Genomic DNA, 26,072 nt, shown 5'->3' with positions numbered 1-26,072 from the left:
TGATACCGCATTTCTCTAATTTCTCTAGCAGCTCCATCTTCTTGGCCTCCACACAATGGCCCAGATAAACTGGCGATAAACTTTCCAGGGTGTTGTGAGCAACATGTTGCTCACAAGCTACATGTTTGGGATCACTGTTCTACACCATGGCCTTTGGGGTTCATTCCTCCAAAAAGCTTTGACTCTTGCTCTCTTTGTTGCATTGAAAGGCTTCTCAATCACTGACCAGAAGGGGAATCTATTTATAGTCCCTCGCAGAATAACTTTGATAGCCACATGACATCCTATGGCCTTCTCTTCGTACATGCCTCCCCAAGTGCCTAGAAGAGGCAGTGCAGGATCATATGATCCCTTCGAACCTCCCTAGACACATATATTTATTTATTTATGTTTTTTTAATTTTAGTTTCTAATGTGAAATGCTTTGGCTCGTTCAGTGGTAAGACCCCCGTTTCTGTTCTAGGATAGGGTGGTCTATTTTTATAATGCTTAAACCTCAGGGAAAATGAAAGGTGAGAACTAGCACAAAGCAAACCCCCCCCCCCACCACCTGTCACCACATTGCATGAACTCCCCCTCTCCCGACAATCTCCCAGATGCTATCCCTTTTCACGTCTATGAAAATAACCAAACTGTATTGATGATATTGCAGATTCATAAATGATTCGAGGGAAGTTGATCGCAGTTTGTTAATTCTCAGCGTTTTCAATTGGATTTATTTTTTCAGGCTGATTTCTGAAATATCACTCATCTCATTTGAAACAAACCTTTTTACATGTCTTCCAGTAGCCCCTTCTAGTTAATCTGAGGGACATGTCCTCTGAGTGATATGACTGGTTATATAACAGAGCCAGAGCAGTAGAGATGCCCAAGAAGCCCTACCTCCACACTAAGGAATCAAAAGAAATGGAATCCTCATACACGTCTCCCAACTATCAATTGATAATAAACACAAGCTGTGATGCCAATGACCTGCAAGACCTGCAAGTCAGCCCTCCACCTCTTACTCCTCAAAATTACTTATGAGAAACCCAAACAAGCAGAAGCGGTTGCACCTGCATCACGCACAAACAATTCCAGACATGGGAATACTGGACAAAGACAGAGAAGAAACTCCCACCATCAAAGATCCTCTAGCATAGACCCTCAACTCGAAAACTAGAACTCAGCTACAAACCCCAAACATGCCAATACCCAGAGCCCGGAAGACCCTCCACACGTCCGTCAAAGAAAGATTCCCTGAGGTCAGGAACACAAACTCAACTTTAGGAGGCGTCTTTTCAGCCAACACACACAAAGAAACCCAGTGCCATGGCTGCAGCCACCAAAACGACGCGTGCCATCAGCCTGAACTGAGAGGACGCAGGGCAACCATGTAACAAACTGCCTCCCCATCCATGCCCGCTCCATATAAAAACGCAGCACATGCATCTATGACTTTCTGAGAGAGGCAAATACAGATGTAGTCTTCATCACTGAAATCTGGATAACAGGTGAATACCCTGCCACATTGCACAAGGCCATTCCATCAGATTATAAGATTCAATTCTTCAATCGCACAACATTGCAACTTCATCAACGCAAAAGTATTATCCTTGACTGCCAACATCTCACCATTTTGGATGCTCTCAAAAGTTGGCTGGGGGAAAAGGGAAACACGGCTACAAAAAACCCTTCAGCAAATATGGACACCCTCCCACTCAAGAAGTTAATTAGAGGACCCACCCACGCATCTGTAACACTTTGGATGGAATTTTCTGTCATAAAAACATTGCTACAGTGGCACCACTGCATCTCTTACACTGGGTGACCATAGTCACCGGGCTACATCTCTATCCAAAAGTACCAAAGCTCCATCAAGAGCCACCAGGCTATGAAAGGACTTCCAGCTAGACAACCTCCTCCTAGAACCACGTAGAAAACAGACATCCAAACCGCATCTTTCCTCACAAAACCAAGTAGAAAGCCAAACACACAACCCTGTCTCACTCATGCACGCAAGAACCATCCATACATGAGGTTGCAATTGAGAACCCACTTTAGAAAGGATTAAAATTAGTCTGTTTTTCCAAAGCATCCGCATAAGAGACACAGGAGACCAACAATCCCGTCCTAGACAAAGAAACACAGAGACCAGAAGGACCATGGCAAATAAACTGCTGCAGAACGCATGTTCTCTGTTGCACACACTGCACCTCAGACACAGGAATTTAAGTCACCCCTTTCATCACTTAATAACACTAACACACCGACTAACACAAACCTTATTGGGTCGGTCTAACCCATCAACCACTCAGACAGGATTCTTCAATACCCTCCAGGACTACCACCACCAAAAAATCACTAGAAAAACAGAGCCAAGGACAGAAAGAACCCAGTTGCCTTGAGAAAAACTAACAGTACAGGGCCGCCCACATTTTGCCCTGCCAGGAAATCTAAACCCTACTAAGTCGGTCTAGCAAATCAGCCATGGCTAACTACCTCTCCTTCCCCCCAGCTAACCTACTCACCTTTCAATCTGTTATGTTACAATGCATACACCTCAGGTGGTGACATGCACCCATAAACATCTCAGCTTTTGCACCTACCAACAAAATTGTCCCCATTGTCTTTTTCTTAATTATTTACTATCCTCCTAGATCCTCACCTTTTATTGTCCCGCAAAGTCGAATCAATGAATCGACAAACAGGGTTTTGCACGCAGAATGGCCTGCAAAGTCCGGATTTTCGGTAGTCCAATTAATCCATGAATCAGCGCCTCAGTGAGAGCATGGCAGGGTTCCCGAGGGGATCTGGACACTTCGTCTAGCAAGGCAGACTAATGTGATTGGTCCACCCACTGGAAACAGAATATGAATTCACCCCTAAGGTGGGTATTTAATCCTCTGCCCCAGTTATCTGTAATTGTTGGTAAGGGGGCAGCCCCACCCCCCCAGTCGCTTTAAAGTAAGGCGAGATGCATTTGAGGCACTATCATGAGCCAAGGGGGAGGGAAGGCCAGAGAGAGAGAGAGACGCCAACCCGTCCAGAAGGACACCATGTTAATATAACCAATTACAGTTTCACTACAGTTTCACTACATGGTGTGGCCCAAAGTGCATGCGGCATCGCTATTTTGCGTACATACTAAAAATCCTAGGCAGAAGAGAAGGCTGCACGGCAAATGGCACATTCACGAGTCATGCCCGAGCTCCCATGAGGACAGTTCACACCCCCACCCACCACAGTATTTATTCATTGTTCTTGAAAATGTTGCAAAGATGTGTTTTCACCCAAGAGGAATGTGCCCTACAATGCTGCGATCAGAGACCAGCACCAGCTGTGCATGTTATCGCACATTGGCCAAAGCATGACCCAGCCCATTCCCGAGTGACCACAAATTAGAGCCCAGATAACTGACTAAACCTTAAGAACTCCAAATTCCATGACACCAGGCGCCCTTTGACCCCAACCCCAAAGAAACAAGCCCTGAAATGTTCAATGTGGATGGACAGAGCACATTGTTGAGAGGCAATTGTGTGATTTGTATTGCGAGGTGCTGGGAGGAGTACATTATAGTTAAAAATGAGGGTGGATACCTTGAAGCTGGATGGCGCAGAGGGAGTGAGTGAAATGTGTGTGTGGAGAGTAGAGTGCCCCAGAACTTCCTGTGTGTCTATATTGAGGTCTGCCCAATGCACAATATGAGTCATAAAACAAGCTGTATGGTAGGAGTATAATTCATTTGTTTTCTGACTGTTAACTTGAGAAGTAGATGAGCTCTGCAGCACCGACATGATGGAAGACGAACGGACTGGTCTGAGACGAATAAACTGCCATCCCTTATGGATAAAGGTGGTATCTGTATAGGGTCCATCCAATCAGCCATGCAGGTTTTTACTGTATGTATTTCCGTCACTTATGACAATGTTTTGCTTTATAAGATTCTGCTTTTGAGATTAAACGTGTTATTCTTACAAGATCGACTTGGGCCTTTTTTCCCTAGCGGGTTGTATTCTCCCTGGTGTTAGCGTTCAGGGGTGTGTCTTTATAATGTAGGAGTTCCTGCAAGTAGACAGCTATGGGTACCTGCGCTAGAGATGGGCAGGGTGCTTCACAAGGTTTGCAGGCAGTCAGTGCCTTAAGTGGCACTACAAATCGAGCCGGGGCCCATCGAGGGGGCGTGGCCTAACAACGGGGGTCTTGATGGGCCGTTAGGCCACGCCCCCTTGACGAGCCCCGGCTCAATGGGCTACTGGCACCCCTGCCAGGCAGCCTTTTGTAGAGATTAGCACCCTCTCCCCTTTGGGGGAGAGGGTGCTGATCTCTGCATTTCTATTCTATAGGCTTGCCTGGCAGGGGACAGCGCCTCTCCTATTCAGCCTTAATGGTGGCGCTGCCCCTCGCCAGCTGGGGAGGGGCAGCGTCACCATTAAGACTGAAAGGGTGAGGCCACTGGAAGCAGAGGCCTTTTTCCTAAAGACAAACTCCCGAGAATCCACGGGAGCTTCAGTATTTAGAAAGCAAGGCCTCTGCTTCCAGCGGCCACACGTTTTCTCCATAATGGTGGCGCCGGCCCACGTGCATCCCTTGATTAAAGGGATGCCTCGCAGGTGCGGCGCCACCATTATGGCTGAAAGGCATTTTTTTCTGAAGCCCGAAGCTCTCGCATACGAGCGAGAGCTTCAGGCTGTAGAAAAAAATGCTTTTTCCTGTAGTGGCCGGGGCTGACAGGGGAGATTAGTGGGCCCCGGCAGGGCCCCGCCTCAAAACGAAATTTCGGAGACTGCCGGGGCCCAGCCCCGGCAGGCCCCGGCCCACTTAAAGCCCTGCAGGCAGTATTCAGACAAGTCACCTCATCTGACTGCGATGAAGCTCTGCTTTGGTGCCAGTTTGGGGATTGTGTTGGTGTGTATGCACCATGCTACTTCGGGAGCGGTGAATTGTGGCTGCACTCCCCCACTGAACCAAGCCTGTAGTTATTAGCCTGAATTTATATCGCAATACTTACAAAATGAAGACAACTGTGGACTGGGATTATTATGCTTTTCTGCGTGTTAGAGTGGTGCCAGCGAATTGTGCACTGTACTTTGTTTTCCCTGGCACTAAATGGTTTCTATCTGCCCTTTGTGATGCTTGAGACAATCTAAGATGTGGTCCGTTTTCAATCAAGATCAGACCTGACCCTCTAGAGGCCCATCATTGGTTGAATCTTTAATTATCACAATATAGACCTTGTGATGTGGACGACAACCGAGAAGGGTCCCATACAATGTCAATCGGGCAAGATTTTCCCTGATTATAGACAGACTCTGCAATCAGCTAGAAAGAATTTGAAAGCTGTTTGTGAACTCCTGACCAACAGGGGAGCCAAATTTCCATGATGTTCCTGGCCAAACAGAAAATGATTTACGAGAATACATCACACTTCGTCACCAATCTTGGTGAAGCAGTGGACTTTATAAATCAGGGGCCCACCTCAGGACTCCAAAAAGCCTGGAAAGGGAGATCAGTCCGAAGCCTTCCTTCGTACTCTACTTTTGAGGTATGCATAATTATTGATGCCTATTAGAGCTTTCATATCTTGAGAAGGGGGCTCCCTCGGTGAAGAATAACTATATGCTGGAGTCTAGGAGTTTTGTTTTTCTTTTTCCTTTTTTTCTAGCAATATTTGGTTGTATTTACACTTAACATTTCTTAACTAGCATGAGTGACTTTATTGTATGCACAACATACAAGTTGGGCAACTTGGAAGCAAAGGAGATCTGGCTATTCCCCAAATCATGAAATCCCTTTCATGAAACACCTGTTTTTATGCCGGTTTAGAGCGAGCTATGGCTTGCGCAGACACAGACTCCAGTCTCACTCCATGTGCACACCCTATACCATTAACATGCGGACAACCATGGGGCGCCTAAATTAAATTAATGGCATTGGATATAAGAGAGCTGAATAACAGTGTTAAGGCCACCACAGTAAAATGGCGGCAAATTAGTAGTAGCCTTGCTGCTCTCCATCATCCTTTCTCCCGTTCTCATTCCTCCCCCTTTTTCTCCCATTGCTCCCCTCAGTTCACCCACATAGCCCCCATGCTTCCAGATGCCTCCACTGCCCTGCTGAACTGCATTATGCATCATCTGGCGATGCCCCTGGGAAAGAGCATACTCTTCTCCTCTACTCTAGCTATGGTGCCACTCAATGCTGCCACCCATCTTCTGGTCCTACCCGCCGCCATCATGGACACCTCTGTCTCCGCTGGGCACTAGAAAATCTAGCTAACTCTTCCACCATTTGCCAATGGCCTCCGATGTAGGTGACTCATGCTTCTAGGGACCCTAATGACATCTCCTGCCTGCAGCAAATGGGTCTTCAGGGTACCTGACAGGATGCTCTACATAACCCAGAATTTCAGGGGTTTGGTGGGTTCGGCCAAACCCCCATTTGCCCCATGGTTGTTGCGCGCCTGCACCACACCCACTCTGGCTTTGAGAGGCTGCACTGTTTCTGAAAGATGGTTAGTTAGATTAATTCGTTTTTTCTTTCAAGAGTTACAGCTGTGGCAAACGAGCGCAGGAGGATGGCGTTCATGCAGGTTGATTCCCTGGATATAGAGAAAGGTATTATTGGGCAAGCCAAAAAGGTAAACGTGGCCAGGGGCCAACAACAGTCTGTATTTTTTTATTTTTTTTAATTTTCATATAGTTTATACAAACAGTCTGTATTTATGACCTAGCAAACAGTGTCCCCCCACGTGGGTGACTCCAACTTGGATATCAGCTGGAGGATTTAGCTTCATTCTTCTTCACAGGACTCCAGGGCCCCCCAAACTCCCTGCATTTTTGTAATTCACAATGGTTTCCTTCAGTGCCCTGGATAACAATCGCAAAGTAATCCTATATTTTGTTTGCATTTGTTATGTTATGTCGTCTTAGTGCATGCACCGTAATCATTGGTATGGTCTCCTGGCTCTGCAAGAAAGAGGGGGTTGGGTTATTGAGGGAAGAGTGATAGGATAGGCCCAGAACCAATAGAAACTGGTGTCCTTGTGTGTGTTGGCTTGCTGGTGAGTTGATTGAGTAAACTGACTTGTTGGATCCATAAGGGTAAGGTTCAGTGTCTGGGTTGTTATGTTGTATGCAAGTGTTTATTATGCTGGGTGTGTGTTTGTGTGTTTCATGTGGAGTTTGGCTGGTGAGTTGATTGAGTACACTGACTTGTTGTATCCGTAAGGGTAAGGTTCAGTGTCTGGGTTGTTATGTAGTATGCAAGTGTTTATTATGCTGGGTGTGTGTTTGTGTGTTTCATGTGCAGTTTGGCTGGTGAGTTGTTTGTGTGCACTGACTTGTTGTATCCGTAAGGGTAAGGTTCAGTGTCTGGATTGTTATGTTGTATGCAAGTGTTTATTATGCTGGGTGTGGTTTGTGTGTTTCATGTGGAATTTGGCTGTTGAGTTGTTTGTGTGCACTGGCTTGTTGTATCCATAAGGGTAAGGCTCAGTGTATGGGCTGTTATGTTGTACGCAAGTGTTTGTTATGCTGGGTGTGTGTTTCATGTGTAGTTTGGCTGGTAGCTTCATTGTGCGCACTGGCTCGTTGTATCCTTAGGGGGAAGGTCCAGTGTCTTGGATAGTTTGTTGTATGTGAAAGTTAGTGATGTTGGGCGTATGTTTGTGAGTAGTTTGGCTTGCTCCTAGGGCATGTATAGTAGTTGGGAGGTATGTTGGAGAGATCAGGGTGGTTAGTACATTTGCTACTCTCAAAGTTCTTTCGCACTTTAAAAGCTATGCTAGATGAAGCAAAGTGATAAGCAGTAATTATGGGGCATGTAGTTTTTGATGGGCCACTGGGAGGGGGGTATATTTGTCTTAACAGCATTGCAGGGGCTTGGGAGGTGACACCATAGCCTCACTTGGACAAACATAAAAGCGAAAATTGTCCAAGGAAGCAGCACAAAACTGCTTTAAAATAATGTGACTTGTTATATATAGTAGGGCAGGCACTGGGGTCTGCATGCCCCCCCACCTGACAGCGGGACCCTGTGCCACTGCAAAGATGTCCCATGCCTTTGGAGTCGGGTTGGCTCTGTTTAGGTCCATGCAAGGCTGGGTTAAATAAACACAAAGTGCCAGAAAAACCTGGTCCGGGAAGAGCTATTTACTCAGGGAGTTGGTCAGTGTGCACAATCCCTTCAAAAAGCCTCCCCTCCCCCTGAGACCTATTGCAGTCCCTTTCAATCCCACCGCTATCACAGAATACACAGAGGAGCACATGCCACACTCATTCAATCCCTGGCCCCTGCTGGTACACACGCCCTTTGAACAGCACAAACAATGATGTCCGTTTATCCTGACGCAGTTTATCAAGACTTGGCTCTTCATTGGACCTGGCCCATGGATGCAGTGCCAAGAAGCCGCCTGCCAGGGGAAGGTGGCACGTTACAAACCTGCATAATACAACCTTCCATAACAGAATTGTCATACACTTAGTACTGAGGTTTATTTTAAAATTTGTTTATTGGCATTTTGTTATATTTGCAAACACAGCACCTCTTTCTGGTGCCAACTTCAGTATCAATAAACAAGTTTGCATACTTATACAGCAACATGTCAAACAATAATTTCAAACAACAATGAACAGTAACTGTCTCCGGTGTCAATCCAAGCCTAATTTCACTGGTGACCGATAGGGCGGATGCTCTTGTCGTGGGAAGGGGAGGGGACATGAACCAGACCAGGGGGTCATTGTGTCTCACGATGGACCTATAGGAGCTGCCGTCTCTTTTCTACAGTGGTCGGGTGTGCTTCCTGCGGATTATTCAAGGAGGTTTATCATCAGGGGAGTGGAACAGTTTTGTCATGGTGTCTTTCCATGCAACCAGCGCCATACTCGAGTCTTCAGTAGACTTGGTTACGCTCTCCTCCCAAGCTTTTGTTTCGGCGTTCGCCCATTTCTCAAGTTCTTTACGCCACACTGTGAAAATCGGACCTGCAGGTTTTTTCCATGACATAGCCATAGTCCTTTTCGCCATTATGCATGCCAAATCTATTAGTTTGACTGAATGTTTGAGTTTAGCTAACCTAGGATAGGTGCCCAGGAGACACTCGTGGGGTCCATTCGTACCTACTGTGACCCGCCTCCTCGCACATTTGTTTTATTTTGGACCAGAAAGTCTGGGTCTTGGAGCAGTTCTATAGCATGTGGATTAGGTCCGCATTATCAGCTCCGCACCAAGTGCAGTTTGGCGGCACACTGTTGTTGAATTTGGCCAATCTACTCGGGGTTAGATAGGTGCGGTATAACACGTTGATCTGGATCAGTCGAAATCGGTGATTTCTAGAGACCTCTCCAGAGAATGACAGTGCCCTGTCCCATTCGCTATCTGTTAGTTCCCGCCCTATGTCAGTTTCCCATGTGGTCTGTAGTTCCGCACTTCGGGGGTTAGGTGTGTCGCTTAGATGGCCATATATTTGGGAAACCACTCTTCCACCCTCTCCCAAACTATAAAGCAGCGTTATAAAGGAGTTCATGTCTGGTTCCTCTGGCCAATTTTCCCAATTCGTTCGGGCAAACAGTCTAATCTTCCGATACCATAGGTATTGACTGGAGGGAATATCATACTCCGCCTGTAACTCAGAGAACTCCCGAAAGGTCCCCCCTTCATACAGATCTCCCCACGTGTAGACTCCTTTTCTCTCCCAGAGTCTGACACTATTTAGATCGGCATCAGTCTTATTCAACCCCGAGAGCAGTGGCATTTCCAGGGAATATGTTTGCTTTAGTTTCATAATCACTGAGGTCCTGTACCATATTTTCCTACCCAGGGTCACCAGAAAGGGTGGGTTGCTTATCAGGGTCCGAGGGCCCCAGATCAATTCCTTTAAGCTTAACAGAGAGATCATGGACTGCAACAGAGGGGTCTCTGAAGTGACCTCGTCTGCTAAACATTTTGATACAAAGCCTAACTAGGCGGCCAGGTAATATTTCTCTAAATTAGGCAGTTGGATCCCACCCGATTTGTATGGTAAGACCAATGTGGACAGGGCCACCCGGTGTCTACACCTCCCCCACAGGAAATCCCAGATTATTGTATCCAGCAAACGGAAAAAAGGTTTAGTTATATAGAAGTGCACATTTTGGAACACTTACAGGAACCTGGGGAGGACAATCATTTTGACTATGGAGGCCCTGCCCATTATGGATAAAGGCAGCTTAGACCAGAACCCCATGGGCTTACGTAGCGCTGGGATCTTCGCCCTAGTGTTATAATCGTGCATTAGTTCTGGGGTGTGTAGAATCTGAATCCCAAGGTATCGGAACAAAGTGGTCTGCCAGGTTATGCCCACCAGAGGAAGTTCCGTAATGGCCTTTCCCTTCAGTCCCGCTAGCGGGAACAAGCAGGACTTGGTTCTGCTGAATTTTATGCCCTACACCTTGGCGAAATTGTCTAAAATGTCCAGCATTGTTGGTACATTGAGAAGGGGATTATTGACATATATCAGCACGTCAGCAGCATATAAGGAGATGATGTGGCCCACCCCTCCAACCCGAATGCCTGCATAGAAGAATTGCTGCCTAAAAAAGAGAGCGAAGGGCTCCATGCCCAGTATATTCAGCATGGGTGAGAGTGGGCACCCCTGTCTGGTACCTCTGCGGATGTCCCACGATTCTGACACATATCTCCCAGATTTTATTCGTGCACTCGGTCCATTGTACAGTATTTTAATCCATCTAATGAACCCCTGACCGAAACCAAACCGCTCCAGGACCGCCACTAGCCATTCCCAATATATTGAGTCAAATGCTTTAATGGCATCTAAGGACAATAGTGCATAGCATTCTTTGCTTGTGTCGGTATGGATTATTATATGCTGGAGCCTACGCAGGTTCATGGTCGTATTACAACAGGGTACAAAGCCGTTTTGGTCCTAATGTACTAAGTCTCCAATTACTCTGGCTAGTCGGTTGGCTAGGATTGTCGTAAGTATTTTAACATCATAATTTATCATCGCAATCGGGCGGTAAGAGTCACACCTATCTGCGGGTTTGTCGGGTTTAAGTATGGGGACCACCAAAGTTTCTCTCATGCTAACGGGGAGGGTCCCACATTCATAGGATTCTAGAAAGACTTCAAGCAATAGTGGCGTCAAGGAGGGTTCGAATGGCTTGTAGAACTCCGGGGGCAACCCATCACTGCCCGGGGTCTTACACATCGCCAGGGATCTAATTGCTTCCGAAATATCATCTGGTGTAATGTCCCCATCCAAAGCCTCAGATTGTGCTGGGGTTAATTTGGGTAAGCATATCTCATCTAGAGTGTCCTGTATTTGATCTCGGGGGATCTGGTCCGAATGGGAATATAATTGCTCGTAAAAAATCTTAAAGGTGTCATTGACACCCTGTTGAGTGTTGTGAGTTTCATCGAGTTCGTCTTTCAATACAGTGGTTACATGTCTGGTGTGTTCTTTTTTGCAAAGCCAAGATAATAGTCGGTCAGGTTTGTCTGCCTCGGCGTGTGCCCTATTGATTCTAGTAATAAAGTCGAATTTTGATAGCCTGTTCCATGCATCGGTGCAGTTCTCTCTCAAAGTTCTAAGATCTTCTTCTCTCTTTGGGGTGTCTATAGGGGCTGCCTCCAATGCTGTGATTTTCAATTCTCCCCTGTCTAGCTCGCTGCGCAGAAGTTTCCTAATGCCGCCCGCTTTAGCAATGATTTCCCCCCGCACCACTACCTTCAGGGCGTCCCATAGCGTGCTGACGTGTTCTACACTCCCAGTGTTTTCAGTTATGAAATTGTCTATGGACTCGTGTAGCTCTTCTTTAAACGCCTGGTCCCCCAAGGCCTCCGCAGGCATCCTCCACATGGGGATGGGGGGTCTCGGGCCAGTGTGATCCCATTCGATTAATAGTGGCGAATGATCTGAAATAGTTCTTCCCAGATATTGCGCACCCCCCATCTGAGGTAAGTGCTACCTGCCCACAAAGAGGTAATCTAGCCGGGTATGGAGGGCATGTGGAGACGAGTAAAACGAGTAACCTCTCTCACCTGGATGTAGCTCCCGCCAGTCGTCCGCCAGGTTCAATTCATTGGTCGTGGTTTTCAGGGATGCGGTGGCCGTTGAAGGGCCCTTCATTGTGGGGCTGGACCTGTCTAGCATTGGATCATGGATGCAGTTAAAGTCCCCTCCCCATAAAAAGAAGGCATTTCTGTACTGTAGCATTTTGGAGCTCAGATCTTTCAGGTGTAGTGGGATATTGTTATTGGGGAAGTATGAGTTCACTATACACACTTCCCTTTGTTGAAGTGTCCCCCATAGTACCACATATCTGCCTTCAGGGTTCTTATCCATCTTAGTGAGTTGAAACGGTATGTGGGGGTTGATCCAGGTGTAGACTCCTCTTGCGAATCTGGAATAGGAGGCCCCAAAACCCTGTCCCACTCAGTGTTCGTTGAGCTTTGCCTCCAACTCAGCTGAGCAGTGTGCCTCTTGTAGTAGAGCAATGTCCACTTTCTTCCGCTGCAGGTAGGACTTGATTCTATTTCTGCAGAGATATGTGCCTAGGCCTCGCACATTCCACGTCATTATCTTAATTTGTGCAACCATGGTGGTCTCTTAGGGGGTCTGGGAGCAATCCCGCTCCTGCAAGGGCTGTATGTTGATGCGGCTGTGTTCCTGTCTCTTCCCGTTTGTAGTAGGCTTAGGTCCAATATCTTCAGTGTTTCCGTCCTCCCGTCCCTTGTCGTAGATTTAACAATCGGAGACTTACCAACATTCTCATCCTCCAACGTGGAGGATGCATTAACCGAAAAACAAAACAAGTAACTGCCCCCAGCAGTCGCTTTGAACTTGCGACGCTCAGTGGCTCCCGAGCCTCAGGGGCCTTTCCAGGCCTTTCGCTACGGGTGCTGTGTAGGCATTTGGCCTGCACTGTTCTAGACGGGGTGGGTCGTTGACGGTCTCGTGCTTGGGCCTTCGTGCTCCTGCCCAATCAAGACATCAGTTTGTTGCAGCGTTAAGTAGGGTTTCGCGGACCTTATCTCCAGCATGTTGGTGCGGTCTCTTCCATGTATAGATTCAGTCATTCCTTAGTCATACGGACCCCTTCTCAGGTTCTTCAGTGTCATCGGCCAGGTTATTATGCTCAAGCCACATATTAGCGGCAGCTGGGGTTTCCAGGAAGACTGCCTTCCCATTGTATAGTATCTTAAGTCTTGCGGGATACAACAACATGTATTTCAGGTTGAGTTTCCGTAATCTGGTCTTTATAGGTATGAAGGAATTCCGCGATCGTTGCACCATGAGGGTGTAGTCTGGGTATATAACTATTACGGAGTCATTCCTCTTGATCACCCCGCCCTCTCTTGAGAACCGCAATATCACTTCCCTGTCACGGAAATTCAGAATTTTTGCAATTATCGGGCGTGGGTATGAGCCCGGCGGCGGTCTTTTCTGGAGGGATCTGTGGGCCCGCTCCACTGAGAACCCCTGGGTAAGTGAGCCTGCTCCAATTTCTTGAAGCAGCAGCGTTTCGATGAATTCAGTGGGGTTTGGGCCTTCCATGTTCTCCGGGACCCCGAGGATACGGACATTTCTGCTGCGGGCCCATCCTTCTGCGTCCTCTGAGCGGGATTCTAGTCTTGCCACTGTCAGTTCCAGGCTTGGACTTTCACCTTTAGCTCCCGTGTGTCTTCGCCGGTTTCTTGGAGGGACGTTTCGGTTCTAGTTACCCTTTCCGTCAGGTTGCGGGCATCTTGTCTCATCAGTTGTATATCTGACCTGATTTCTCCGATCATGCCTTCCATAGATATGCGTAACGCTGCAATTGCCTGCAAAATTTGAGCGTCTCGGGGGTCCAACGCTGAGGGTGGTGGGTCTGCCGCAGGGATTGCTTCCTGCGGTAGTTGCTGTTACGCTCACCTGACTACCACGGAGGCGCTGCCCTGGTTCGCGCTGCTGTGACCTCTTCTAAGGTGATGCGCAGGGTTCGGAAGACGGACTGGACCGGGCCCCCAAATCTGGCTTGTCTGGCTCGCAGAAGTATCCTTCTGTAGGCGAAAATAGGGGATTAACTGTCTGCGGGGTAATGCAATCAGCCTCCCACTTTCCCCTCTCACCCTCCTTGAAACCCTTCTGTGATTTCTCGTAGCGTCTCACCTTAGGGTCTGGAAGGACGAGCTCTCTGTCCTGCTTCTGATGCAGGGGCGTGTTGGTATCCAGTTACTTCACTGGATTTTCGGATTGGTGAGAACCAAACTTGCTTGGCTTCCAGGTAAGTTTTTTTATAAGAGGTTCCCCTTGTGTCCATGCATTAATGTACTAATGCTAGTGTCTTTTTCCCCATAGGGGCCAGGGTACGGAATGCCGGGGAACAGGCACTGACCCGAGATGAGAGGTGAAATGCTTGTAGAAATCAGGTAAGTCTTTAATGAGCGTTTTTTGGTAATGTCTTTTCATTCGCTCATTAACGCTGATGTCTCTTTTTCCCCTTAGGGGCCGGGGTCCGGAAATGCCAGGATGCGGCGCGGACCCGAAATAAAGAGGGAATGAATCAACAGGTAAGTCTTAACATGGAGATTTAGCTTTCCTTATTCCCTTCTCTCTCTCACCTTTTGTTCTGGTCTTTTTCTCCCTAGGCGCTGGGGCGTGACTGCGAATCCGGATGATCGCTGCTGAACATGGAGGCGCCCTGTAAAGGTGAGTGGAATGCGGCGCTGCAGAGATCGACCCGATGAGCTTTTAAATTAAAGTCTTCCTTTTCAGGATTGTCGGCGAGATGTCTCCGGGATGCGGTAAGGACTTTTCCTTCTTCTGTTCTCTTCTTCTCTTCCTTTGCAGGTGATCCAGGATGCTGGCAAGCGTGGCAGAAGTCAGGATGCAGGAGCAGACACAGTGAGCGTCCAGCTGCTAGATGCAGAACAACGCGAAGAACGTGTGGCTGTTCGGGTGGGGTTTAAATAGCCTTGGAAGAAGTTCCAGGTATGTATCCTTCCTCCAATCAGGTATGTATCCTTCCCCGGCCACACCCGGATGGTAAATTAGTCCCACAGGTAAGTAGTTCCTTTCAGGCCTCAAGGAGGCCGGGATCCTGCAGCATGGTCTGCATCAGGTAAGTGCACCCAAGCATTCCCATAATGAGCCTGGCGCCTATGGCGCCAGGACTGATGTCTTTTATGAGCCTGGCGCCATAGGCGCCAGGACACTGTCCAAAGGGCCCCTATATGGGGTTGCTGGGTCCTTCCTTGGGGACTGGATGTCCGCTTTCGGGGACGCCGGGCTTGAACCGGCTCCCCGGGAGCGGGCATCATGACAGTTGCTGCCTCCGGAATGCAGTTGTGAAAGCGTCCATCGTGGCGGCCTTTGATCTGTTCTTAGGAGGTGACATGGCCCCGTTGGAGAGTTCCAGGTTTACGGGGCGGGCTGCAGGCCTTAGCTCTGTAATCCTAATCCCAGTTCCGCTGTCTACTGTGGGGGCCTTCATTCAGGTGCTACGTATAGTGGTCCAGCGGTCAGTTTTCATATGGGCAGTATCTTGCCAAGCACTACAGTCTATCTTTGGACTCCAGGCTCCAGGCGTGTTCTTAATCCGACTCAGGCAGGCGAGGCAAAAGTTTTATTTCTAGGCATCTGTGTTTAAATACCCTTTATCCCTACCTTTGTCCACTGCGGGCGATCTTTTCAGGCAGATGGTGTTACTTTTTAGGAAAATAAATATATTTTCTTTTTTCCCGGGGCCTTGGTGAATGCCACTATGATCTGTGGCCAGGGTCGACGTGTAGTTGGTGCTTGGACAATCACCCGCCGTGTACCCCAATGCTGTCAATGCCTAGGTGGTTCTGGGTTGCGTGAGGCGGCGGATCCCAGCTCCTATGGCTGTCGTAGCCGCTGGGCCCAGGGGTTTGCTTAGTCTGCCTTCCAGGTGCGAGGTAAGGGCCCAGTTGTATGTGATAGGGAACAATGTGTTGTGTCAAATCGTTCCTCTTCTTCCGGACTGCTCGTGTTCCTGCCCACCGGGTATGCGGCGCCCGTCTCCGCTCCTCAGCCGTCAGCAATCCTGGCGCCCCAGTCGTCTGACTCCGCTCACCTCGATCGTCTTCGCCTCACAATGCTGAAGGGGTAGGTTTTTCTTTCGTCCGTCTCGTCTTCACTCCAGCTCCTCGGCAGGCCTCCAGGCTTCCCTCTGTGTTGTCTGCCGGCGGGGGTCGCTCTTCCCTCTCAATGTGGGGTCTCAGCCTAGGACTCCGCGGTTCTGCGGTGCGTCTCAATCCGGAGGACAAACGTCCACAATCTCATCTGCTCGCAGAGGGCTCCGGTTCGTGGCCCGTCCAGCAAGCCCTCCGGGCTTCCGCCCAGTGCAGCCCTCACAGTCCTCCGCCAGCCTCTGCGCTGGGAGCCGCCATCTTGGGTGCCGTAGGGGAGCTTTTTCTAACGCTCCGTTATCCTCTTTGCCAGCTCCGATTTCCTTTGGGATTTCAGCCGAGTGGAGCAATAAGGTTCCGCTACGTGCTTCTTAATTTTTTGTAGCTGCTATTTCGATTCTGCCGCCGTAGTATCGGCAGCTTCAGGATCTTGGGCAGGAGCACGGCGGATTCACCGTGTGTGTGCAGACCACGCCCCCCTACACTTAGTACTGAGGTGCCATGCTGATCGAGGACTTTGTATTTTCTGAGTATTAGTGGTAAATACCTTCTTGGAGCTGTGATATTGTACCTACCCAAATAATAGTCATCATACTACCAAAACCCACAGGGTATCCCATAAAACGTATAAAATGTGTGTTGTTCAAATTCCCTGGGCATCGTAGACAACCCATGATACTGAATACCCGTAACCAGTCCCATCTCCTGGAAATCTCACAACATTCCCATTCCCAGCCCCGCAACCTTATCCAATCTTGAAGGCATTCCACAGTACTCTGTGAACAGCATACATTTCCGAGTATCACATACCCTCAAAACCTCCTGTCATGATACACAGGGCTCTAGCTTGTGTTCAGCAGAACATGCCACCAGACGGTACAGTCACCAGAAAGCAATCCACTCATCCAGAAGTCGGCGAAAAAAGAAGATTCGAACAAGCAAGCCTAAGTCACGAGAGCAGTGGGCACGCACAGCGCCCCATGCCCCAAGTCTCCCCAAACCTCACAGTGTCTGCTCAGCAGGCCCTGCTGTGCTGCATGATGCTGCAGATAGTGCAGCTGAGAGTGCTGGCCGACTCATGAGAGAGAATAAATTATAATAAATACTGTATAAAAAATCATGCATTTGCCGCTCTAACATTTTCACATTATAGGCAATCGCCTAACCTTGCCTAGTGGTAGCGCCGGCCCTGGGTAGGGCTGAGCCAGGGCCGACCTGAGGGTCAGGCCTGGCTCTAGGAGCCCACCACAGGCCAAATCAAGAGCGCAGCAACGGCAAAAGTCAAAATACATGCACAAAACGTAAAGAAACAAAAATGGTGGCCCGGGTGCCAGAGCCGCATTTATTGTCTTTCCTTTTCATGCATTTATTTCCATTTTGCCAATCACTCACCTGACATACAAGTACTAACCCCCAACCCTTCCAATCAGTCCCCCAACATGCAAGTACTAACCCCCAACCCTTCCAATCAGTCCCCCAACATGCAAGTACTAACCTCCAACCCTTCCAATCAGTTCCCCAACATGCAAGTACTAACCCCCCATCCCCCCCAACACTCCCCTGACATTAAAGTACCAACCCCACATCACAATTTCAATAAAATGCTTTGTAATTGCAGGGCCTTTGTTCACAGCGAAGCCCAGGCACCATGGACTGCAGGGCACCGGGCTGCATTTATTTTCTTTCCTTTGTATGCATTTATTTACATTTTACCCGCGCCGCTGCAGTCCTCTCTTCCTCGATTCCAGTGGGGCTGGCCAAAAATGGAAATAAACGTATAAAAGGAAAACAAAATTGGTGGCCCGGGTGCTGGTGACTCCCTCTTCTGCCCCAGCCACTCCTGTAATGTGGGGGTGGGACAGGGAGTCCGTGGCTCACTGACGTGTGGGTGGGCCCAGCACACAGCATAGGCTGCATTTTTTCCTTAATGGTGCATTCAGTGTGTTGGGCAGCCCATGCAAGGGTACCGGCCCTATTCGAGGGTCTGGCTGGAGCCCCGTCTCAGCCCAGGCAAGCCAGGGCCTCACCAGGCCCGCCCACCTCTACTGACACAAAGACACATGTACACAAACATACACACGTTTGCCCACCACATTGTCTGGCAGAGTATTTCATCTGCCTTACCCTCCAAACCACCACAATGTGTCTTGTGTAAATGAGGAACAATGCTTTAGAGGTCTGAATCGTGTGAGCATGTAACATGCCAGACATGTGTGAGCATACAACTGTCCCTTGCTTACATTAGCAGACATCCGTTTCTGACTTGTTTGAGAATGTATCTGTATTTGACCTTTGTGAGCATGTATGCATGCCACTGACTAGTATGTATCTGTGTATGCTGTGCAGTGACGGATCTGTGTAATCATGACCTTCTTTTTTCAGTTGTCATAGCTACTCATGTCTGATCTGTGAGAGCTTCTACTTGACAAGGTACGTATCCGTGCCTGGCATGTCTTTATGCATGCACGTGGTGCAAAATAAATAGCGCAGAACCTAGCTAGCAAGTGCCAGCGTGCTGAGGAATGGCAGAGTAGATACAGTGAGAGCAGTGCGAAGGTGGCGCGGGCCGAGTATAGGGGGTCGACTGATAGATTTAGGGACGAGGGGTAGGAAGGGCCTGGAGTGGGATGGTAGTCATCAAGGAGGTCAGTGCTCAGCGTATTCATGAACGCGGGGAGCATGCATGCATGCATTCTGTGTGAGCATATGTTCTGGCCTCATCAGTGTGACTGATGTGTGTATGCAATACAAGTACAACGCTCTGTTGCTTCTCGGAGCTAGGTCTGCGCTCATAATAAAAATAACCCAGCAATTCTGGGGAAATAGGGGCATGGAGCAACATGTGTTAAATATTTGGGAGCATGGCGTACACACAGCCAAGATGGTGAGATGGGTAAAAGACGGGGATCCTCCAGAACGGTTTTATATGTGGGTACTATGGGGGCTGTGGGAGGTTTTCCTCCTCCAAATTCTAGAAAAGTAATGATCACTTTAAATCACAGACATGAAGCTGCTGCCACAACAATCTAAAATGGTCACTTATACATCATTTACATGAAGCGCTTCAGCCTTCATGCACATGATTTAGCCCCTTAAGTGTCAGGCTATTATGCAAGTCTTTGCAAAAACGACAAGCATACTCGTCCTTGGAACTTAATGAAAGTGGCCCTTGCTGGCACAGATGAGCGGTGGCAGCAACCTCATGCATGTCATTTATAGTGGCCCTTGCTGGCCTAGATGGGCGGTGGTAGAAACCTCATGCATGTGATTTATAGTGGCCCTTGCTGGCCTAGATGGGCGGTGGCAGCAACCTCATGCATGTGATTTAAAGTGACTCTTGCTGGCATAGATAGGTTGTAGTAGCAGCCTCATGCATGTGATTTAAAGTGGCCCTTGCTGGCATAGATGGGTGGTGGCAGCAACCTCATGCATGTGATTTAAAGTGGCCCTTGCTGGCATAGATGAGCGGTGGCAGCAACCTCATGCATGTGATTTATAGTGGCCCTTGCTGGCCTAGATGGGCGGTGGTAGAAACCTCATGCATGTGATTTATAGTGGCCCTTGATGGCCTAGATGGGCGGTGGTAGAAACCTCATGCATGTGATTTAAAGTGGCCCTTGCTGGCATAGATGGGTGATGGCAGCAACCTCATGCATGTGATTTAAAGTGACTCTTACTGGCATAGATAGGTGGTGGCAGCAACCTCATGCATGTGATTTAAAGTGACTCTTACTGGCATAGATAGGTGGTGGCAGCAACCTCATGCATGTCATTGAAAGTGACTCTTACTGGCATAGATATGTTGTGGTAGCAACCTCATGCATGTGATTTATAGTGGCCCTTGCTGGCATAGATGAGCGGTGGCAGCAACCTCATGCATGTGATTTATAGTGGCCCTTGCTGGCCTAGATGGGCGGTGGTAGAAACCTCATGCATGTGATTTAAAGTGGCCCTTGCTGGCATAGATGGGTGATGGCAGCAACCTCATGCATGTGATTTAAAGTGACTCTTACTGGCATAGATAGGTTGTGGTAGCAGCCTCATGCATGTGATTTAAAGTGGCCCTTGCTGGCATAGATGGGTGGTGGCAGCAACCTCATGCATGTGATTTAAAGTGACTCTTACTGGCATAGATAGGTGGTGGCAGCAACCTCATGCATGTGATTTAAAGTGACTCTTACTGGCATAGATAGGTGGTGGCAGCAACCTCATGCATGTCATTGAAAGTGACTCTTACTGGCATAGATATGTTGTGGTAGCAACCTCATGCATGTGATTTATAGTGGCCCTTGCTGGCATAGATGAGCGGTGGCAGCAACCTCATGCATGTGATTTATAGTGGCCCTTGCTGGCCTAGATGGGCGGTGGTAGAAACCTCATGCATGTGATTTAAAGTGGCCCTTGCTGGCATAGATGGGTGATGGCAGCAACCTCATGCATGTGATTTAAAGTGACTCTTACTGGCATAGATAGGTTGTGGTAGCAGCCTCATGCATGTGATTTAAAGTGGCCCTTGCTGGCATAGATGGGTGGTGGCAGCAACCTCATGCATGTCATTTAAAGTGGCCCTTGCTGGCAAAGATAGGTGGTGGCAGCAGCCTCATGCATGTGATTTAAAGTGGCCCTTGCTGGCATAGATGGGTGGTGGCAGCAACCTCATGCATGTCATTTAAAGTGGCCCTTGCTGGCATAGATGGGTTGTGGCCGCAACCTCATGGCATTATAACATGCTTCAATTTACTGAACTGTTGGTGACATGGCATTTCCAGGGTTTTTTCATGTGTTACCCTAGAGAACCAACAGTATATTGTATGGCTTTTTATCTCATTTTGTTGTCAGAAATTGTGCTGTAAAATGCATCATTTCAACACATTATTTTAAAAAAGTCCCCACTTAATTATTCTGCACTCCCTCGCTAGGCTTGGTCGCTTGCGCTAATTTGAGAAAATATTTAGGCCCCTGCACTCAAAATATTCACCAGGCACGACTGGTCATGAGTCACAACATTTACTGGATATTTTTGTGGTTTCCATAGGTAGATAATTATAACTGTATGGTTTTTCATCCCTTTTTTCTCAGAAATTGTGCTGCAAAATGCATCATTTCAGCACATTATTTTAAACAATTTTCTTACGGGGTTGTGAGGAAATGCTCCAAACCACCTTTCATTTTGTAGGATTGATCGCTACGCTCGGTCGTTAACGCTAATTTGAGGAACATTTTAGGATCCTTCACTGAAAATATTCACTACCACGTGAGGGCTGACCCTTACATCGTTTAGAATCTTGGTGATCTTTCAGGAGCTATGCGCCTCCCAGCAACACAAGTTGCCTCTGCCACTGTCTCTTCGATCAATCTCTACGCACTGGACACACTATGCTGCAGAGGCCACTTTGACCCGCCTAAGCAGATAACATCAGTTTGGCTTGTCTGTCCTATATTTGTAACCTGGTTTTGAGACTGTTAAATGTCATTTTATATTCTGCACGTCTTGGTGGGTCAACTTTCTAGAAGCTGAAAACCGGAGATAACCCTACATCTTACCTGCATGAGAGTGTATCCCGTTTGGCAGGAGAGGGTGAATTTGTCCTTCACTATGTATTTTGCCTGTGCTGGAGCAATGCGGCCTCTGGATGGTGCCACTGGAACAGGGCATTCACGACCTGAGTAGCAGTGAATAACAGAGAGGTTAGTACAATGTTGGTGGGTCACCAGCAGTGTCTACCAGAGCAGCACACCATGCTTAAAGCAGCAGCAGAAGCAGCTAAGGAGACTGAACAAGCTAAAGAGGGGAGGGGGGTGCAAAACCTGATGCAGTGTGGAGAGTTCATTCTTTAGTGCACAACTTTCTTTCCCTCATACCTGATACCCACCCATAGCAATAGTGTACGCCTGCTCCCCAACACTGTTGTATAAACTGGCTACATGTCCAGAGCTGTACTGTACACCTGCTGTCTTTGAAAACCTGCACGTCTACAATTTGTACTTTTATATATTTGGTCGATAAGGTTGGCACTTCGACCCGAAGTGCCATACAGAGATCAAAGAGGCAGCAGAGGAAGTCCCATTTCATGCAAAGGTGCCCTCTACCAACAAAGTGACATACAGAAATATAATATACATTTGGACCTTTGAGTAGATCGATGAATATATATTTAAGCATTAGCTCTAATGGGCATTGACATTCCTGGCCATTAGGATCCTGGAAATGGCCACAGCAAAGCAAACGTTGTTAAGGAGGCCTAAGGGCTCCTAATGACCGGGAATGGTGTCCAGCAGGGTGCTAAAGATATTAGCACCTGTGGCAAGAGGCGGGTGTGGCCAAAAAAAACCAAATAAATACTATGGGGGTCATTACAAGTGTGCCGATCTGGAAATAAAGTGCGGGTAATACTGTTTACTGACACTATTTCTGGACCGGAGCATTCGGAGTCGAGTTGCCGATAACACCCCACAATGTACTACCGGTGCCAGTAGCATAGGCAATGGGTAGTAGGAGCACCTTACTGGACGCGTGCCGGAAACACTAGCATCATGGAAATGGGGTGACATTATGAGTAGGGATTTGCCGGTAACACCGCCATAAAAATGCTGTTACTATCTGCAAATCCGTGCCAGAACCCCCAGCACCGCGGAGCAGCCAGAAGATGGTCCCTGGTGGGGAAGAAAAGGCCACATGTGAGCCCAATCCACCCAGGTCCACCCAATACTCACAGAAACAGCACAAAAGGGCCACACCCACACCAGAAACACTTCCAAACACAACCATGCTGCCCCACATTTTTGTAGCTATGGACATGGAGGTTCTGGACGCTGGAGTGCAATTGTATGAGCTGGAGCTGCATCAGTGGCAACAGGAGGACAAGGAGTGGAAGAGGAGGAGGAAGAGAAGGCGGATGAATGTCATGCAAGTGGTGATGCAGAGGCGTCCTGTGATTCCCCGCTCAAGGGAAACACCCTGGACAGATGTCCAGATACACACCTTGTACTGCCTAAACAGGGAGACAATACTGGAACTCGTGGACCTCATCCAGGATGACATTGGGAGCATTATTGCCGTCCAGACAGCTATACCACCCCTGTTGAAGCTCGTGTCAGTCCTGCACTTCCTTGCCACAGGCACGTTCCAGTACTCTGTGAGCCAGATGCATAGAATATCGCAGCCCACATTCTCCAGAGTGCTGGTGCAGGTACTGGAGGCCCTCCTGCACCATGTGGACCAGCACATTACCCTCTCAACCACCCAGGCACATGTAAATGGCACCAAGGCCCCCTTCCATGCAATTTCGGGCATGCCCAATGTGTTGGCAGCATTGAACTGCACACATGTAGAGCTGGTGGCATCCCATAAACCAAAGGAGGTGTACAGGAACCGTAAGTAGTTCCATTCAGTCAATGTCCAAGTGACCTGTGATGCCGACTTGACCATCACGCACTACTGTGCCAGCTTCCCAGGATCAACCCACGACTCCATGGTCCGGCAGAACAGCACCCTGCCGGCGTACATGCCACATTATGGGGGACAAAGGACCTGGATATTGGGTGAGTACATGTGCAACCAAACACACATTGCTGCATGGATCACAGGCCAAGGGGGGGGGGTAATGCCCCAAATGCATATCCAACAGCCACCCTGCATATGCAGGACCAACAAGGGCACGCCCGATTGAGTGCCCACGACTCACATGAACAACGTGAGACTGGAGTGGTATCATTGACAGGCCAATCCATTCCAACCAATAAGGACATGTACATGTAATGCACTACACGTGCCAGAATGCAACACTGCCATTCTCAGTCACATCTCATGTACGGCGGTGGTCTTTATGGAGCAGATGGGGAAGAGTCAATGCAATTATGAGGTCTTCACCTTTAGATAATGCCTGAAGTGCCATGTAACATTTCAGTTGTTTTGCATTTACGTGCTCTCTTCCGGTCTCCACCCCTGGCAGTCCCTGACTGTGAATATCTTCAGCTATGAGCTGGCATGCTACACGTCGCTACTCTCCAAAGCAGATGCTTTGTGAGTTTGTCTTTCCTATTTCTTGTTGCGATCTTGCCACATTAGGAAACACACTAACTTGTCCCTGTCCCTGTAGGAGTCATCTGCTCTTGTTCTCTCGAACTCCCACCCGACATTCTCTTCAGCCGCGATCACATGCCAGCTGCCACGTGTGCGTAAGTAGTTTACCTTCCGCATTTAGTCATTTCACTCGCGGGTCCCTGCCTACATATTCCTTTTCTCACCGGCAGTATAGAAACTCCTGCGCTCAATCACCAGATTTCTGTATGCCACACCCACCTGCAAATACATTCACCAAGAATCCGCAACTTCCCGATGAGGTGCATTCTCTTCACTCCTAGCCCTCTCAAAACCTTTCTTTCCGGTAACCAATACTTAGCTAGCATCTCCTTTCCTGCAGCACCGAGAGCCCTTTCTCCAGACCTCACAGCTCAGCACGCTGGGCCACACCTGAAGGCACTTTCGGTATTGAGCCTTCTAGTTCTGAGTATATTACCCCAGTACCTCCATCCTTTACTTACCTGGTTTTTCTCTCGCGCTGCAGCACGGCCAACCTTTCACACTCGTTGGACACAGCATGAAAAAGCCTCCATTCCAGATCTAGTTGGAGATCTCGTTGATCGAACAGTAGTCATCCAATCATCAGGCTTTTATTCCCCAGAGGATTTCCCGGGGAATCTTGTCCACCCTAATCTCGTCTCCCGGGACGGACGGGCAGGATTTTCAGGGGGATTCTCACAGTCACTCGACAGTTGCGTCTGGAACAGGTCAGTACTTACAAACTTTGTTCTACTGTGCTGCCTAAATTCATAGATCCATGATATGCACACACCACAACTGCGTAGAATCCACAGTCACAGGCAACACCACTGTAGTGCACCATCATGCACATACGTCAAACATCAATGTCAATGCCAATGGGTCTCATATAGTGCACTGTTTCCACTGGCGTAGACACTTGGCGCTCAGGCGGAACTGCAATGAGAGCAGCGCAGGGGTGGGATGGCCGTGGGAATGGAAGGGAGAGGGGCTATATATCCATGCTGTGCCTTTAACAGCTTCAGTGTGTCCAAAGTAGTAACTAGTTTTCCCGGGCCGCCCGTGCATGTGAGCCGTACTGTGGCATACATGCAAGTCAATTAATGTCCAGACCGCATTGCGGGTGTCATGCAGTGTGTACAGTCCCAGCTATGGAAGAGGCACAGCAACATCCACACCAGACAATGGGGACATGCATGCATATGTGTGACTACCACTAGGGTCAGTCAGTGGCTAGTCTTGTCCTACCTCCAGCAATCCATCCCAGGGACCCAAAACTAACACAGACAGCATGGCATGCAGTGGCAGTCCCAGGGTGTAGCAGGGTGCCTGAGGCACGGCCAGCCCACAGTACCAGATGCATGACGTAGACCACACACACAGATGATCATTGTTAAATACACTGCCCTGCCACATGCATGATATGGCTCACCTTGTGTCCTAACCCCCTGCAGGTGACTCTGGATATCTGCTACTTCTGTGGCTGATGACCCCTTTGAGAGATCCCCAGATGCAGGAGAATATGGCCTACAATCGTGCAATTATTGAGCAGACCATCGGGCTATTGAAGGCACGTTTCCGATACCTATGCCGGTCTGGAGGTGCACTCATATACAGGCCAGAGAAGGGGGGGGGGGGCAGATAGTCCTGGCCTGTGCAATGTTGCATAGTAAATGCATCAGACTCAACATACCTCTGCCCCCGGATATGGACATGCCACCACCAGAAGGTAAAGATGATGAAGATGGGGAGGCAGCACCAGCCAGGAAAAGGCACGGGAGGCAGCCCCAGCCAGGTTTGCATGGAGGCCAGGGATGGGCGTGTTGTCTGTCAAGAACTCTTTGACAACTTCTTTTGACATCCCCTCCACAATGTACAACCCATGCCCCTCAATGCAT

General features: G+C 48.6%; 1 protein-coding gene across 1 annotated transcript in view; it reads right to left on the bottom strand.

Annotated features, from left to right (window-relative positions):
- MASP2 (MBL associated serine protease 2) overlaps window positions 1-26,072 on the bottom strand; it is a 345,387-nt gene that overhangs the window by 207,474 nt on the left and 111,841 nt on the right. The window contains exon 7 of the mRNA XM_069609941.1: window positions 21,657-21,775. Within this exon, the coding sequence (XP_069466042.1) occupies window positions 21,657-21,775 (119 nt within the window). The remainder of the gene's footprint in view (window positions 1-21,656; window positions 21,776-26,072) is intronic.

This window comes from Ambystoma mexicanum, chromosome 8, assembly GCF_040938575.1.
Source record: "Ambystoma mexicanum isolate Mex_15411 chromosome 8, UKY_AmexF1_1, whole genome shotgun sequence".
Classification (NCBI taxonomy): Eukaryota; Metazoa; Chordata; class Amphibia; order Caudata; family Ambystomatidae; genus Ambystoma; species Ambystoma mexicanum.
The sequence above is the reverse complement of the archived record's forward strand: the minus strand, read 5'-3'. Positions and strand labels throughout refer to the sequence as shown.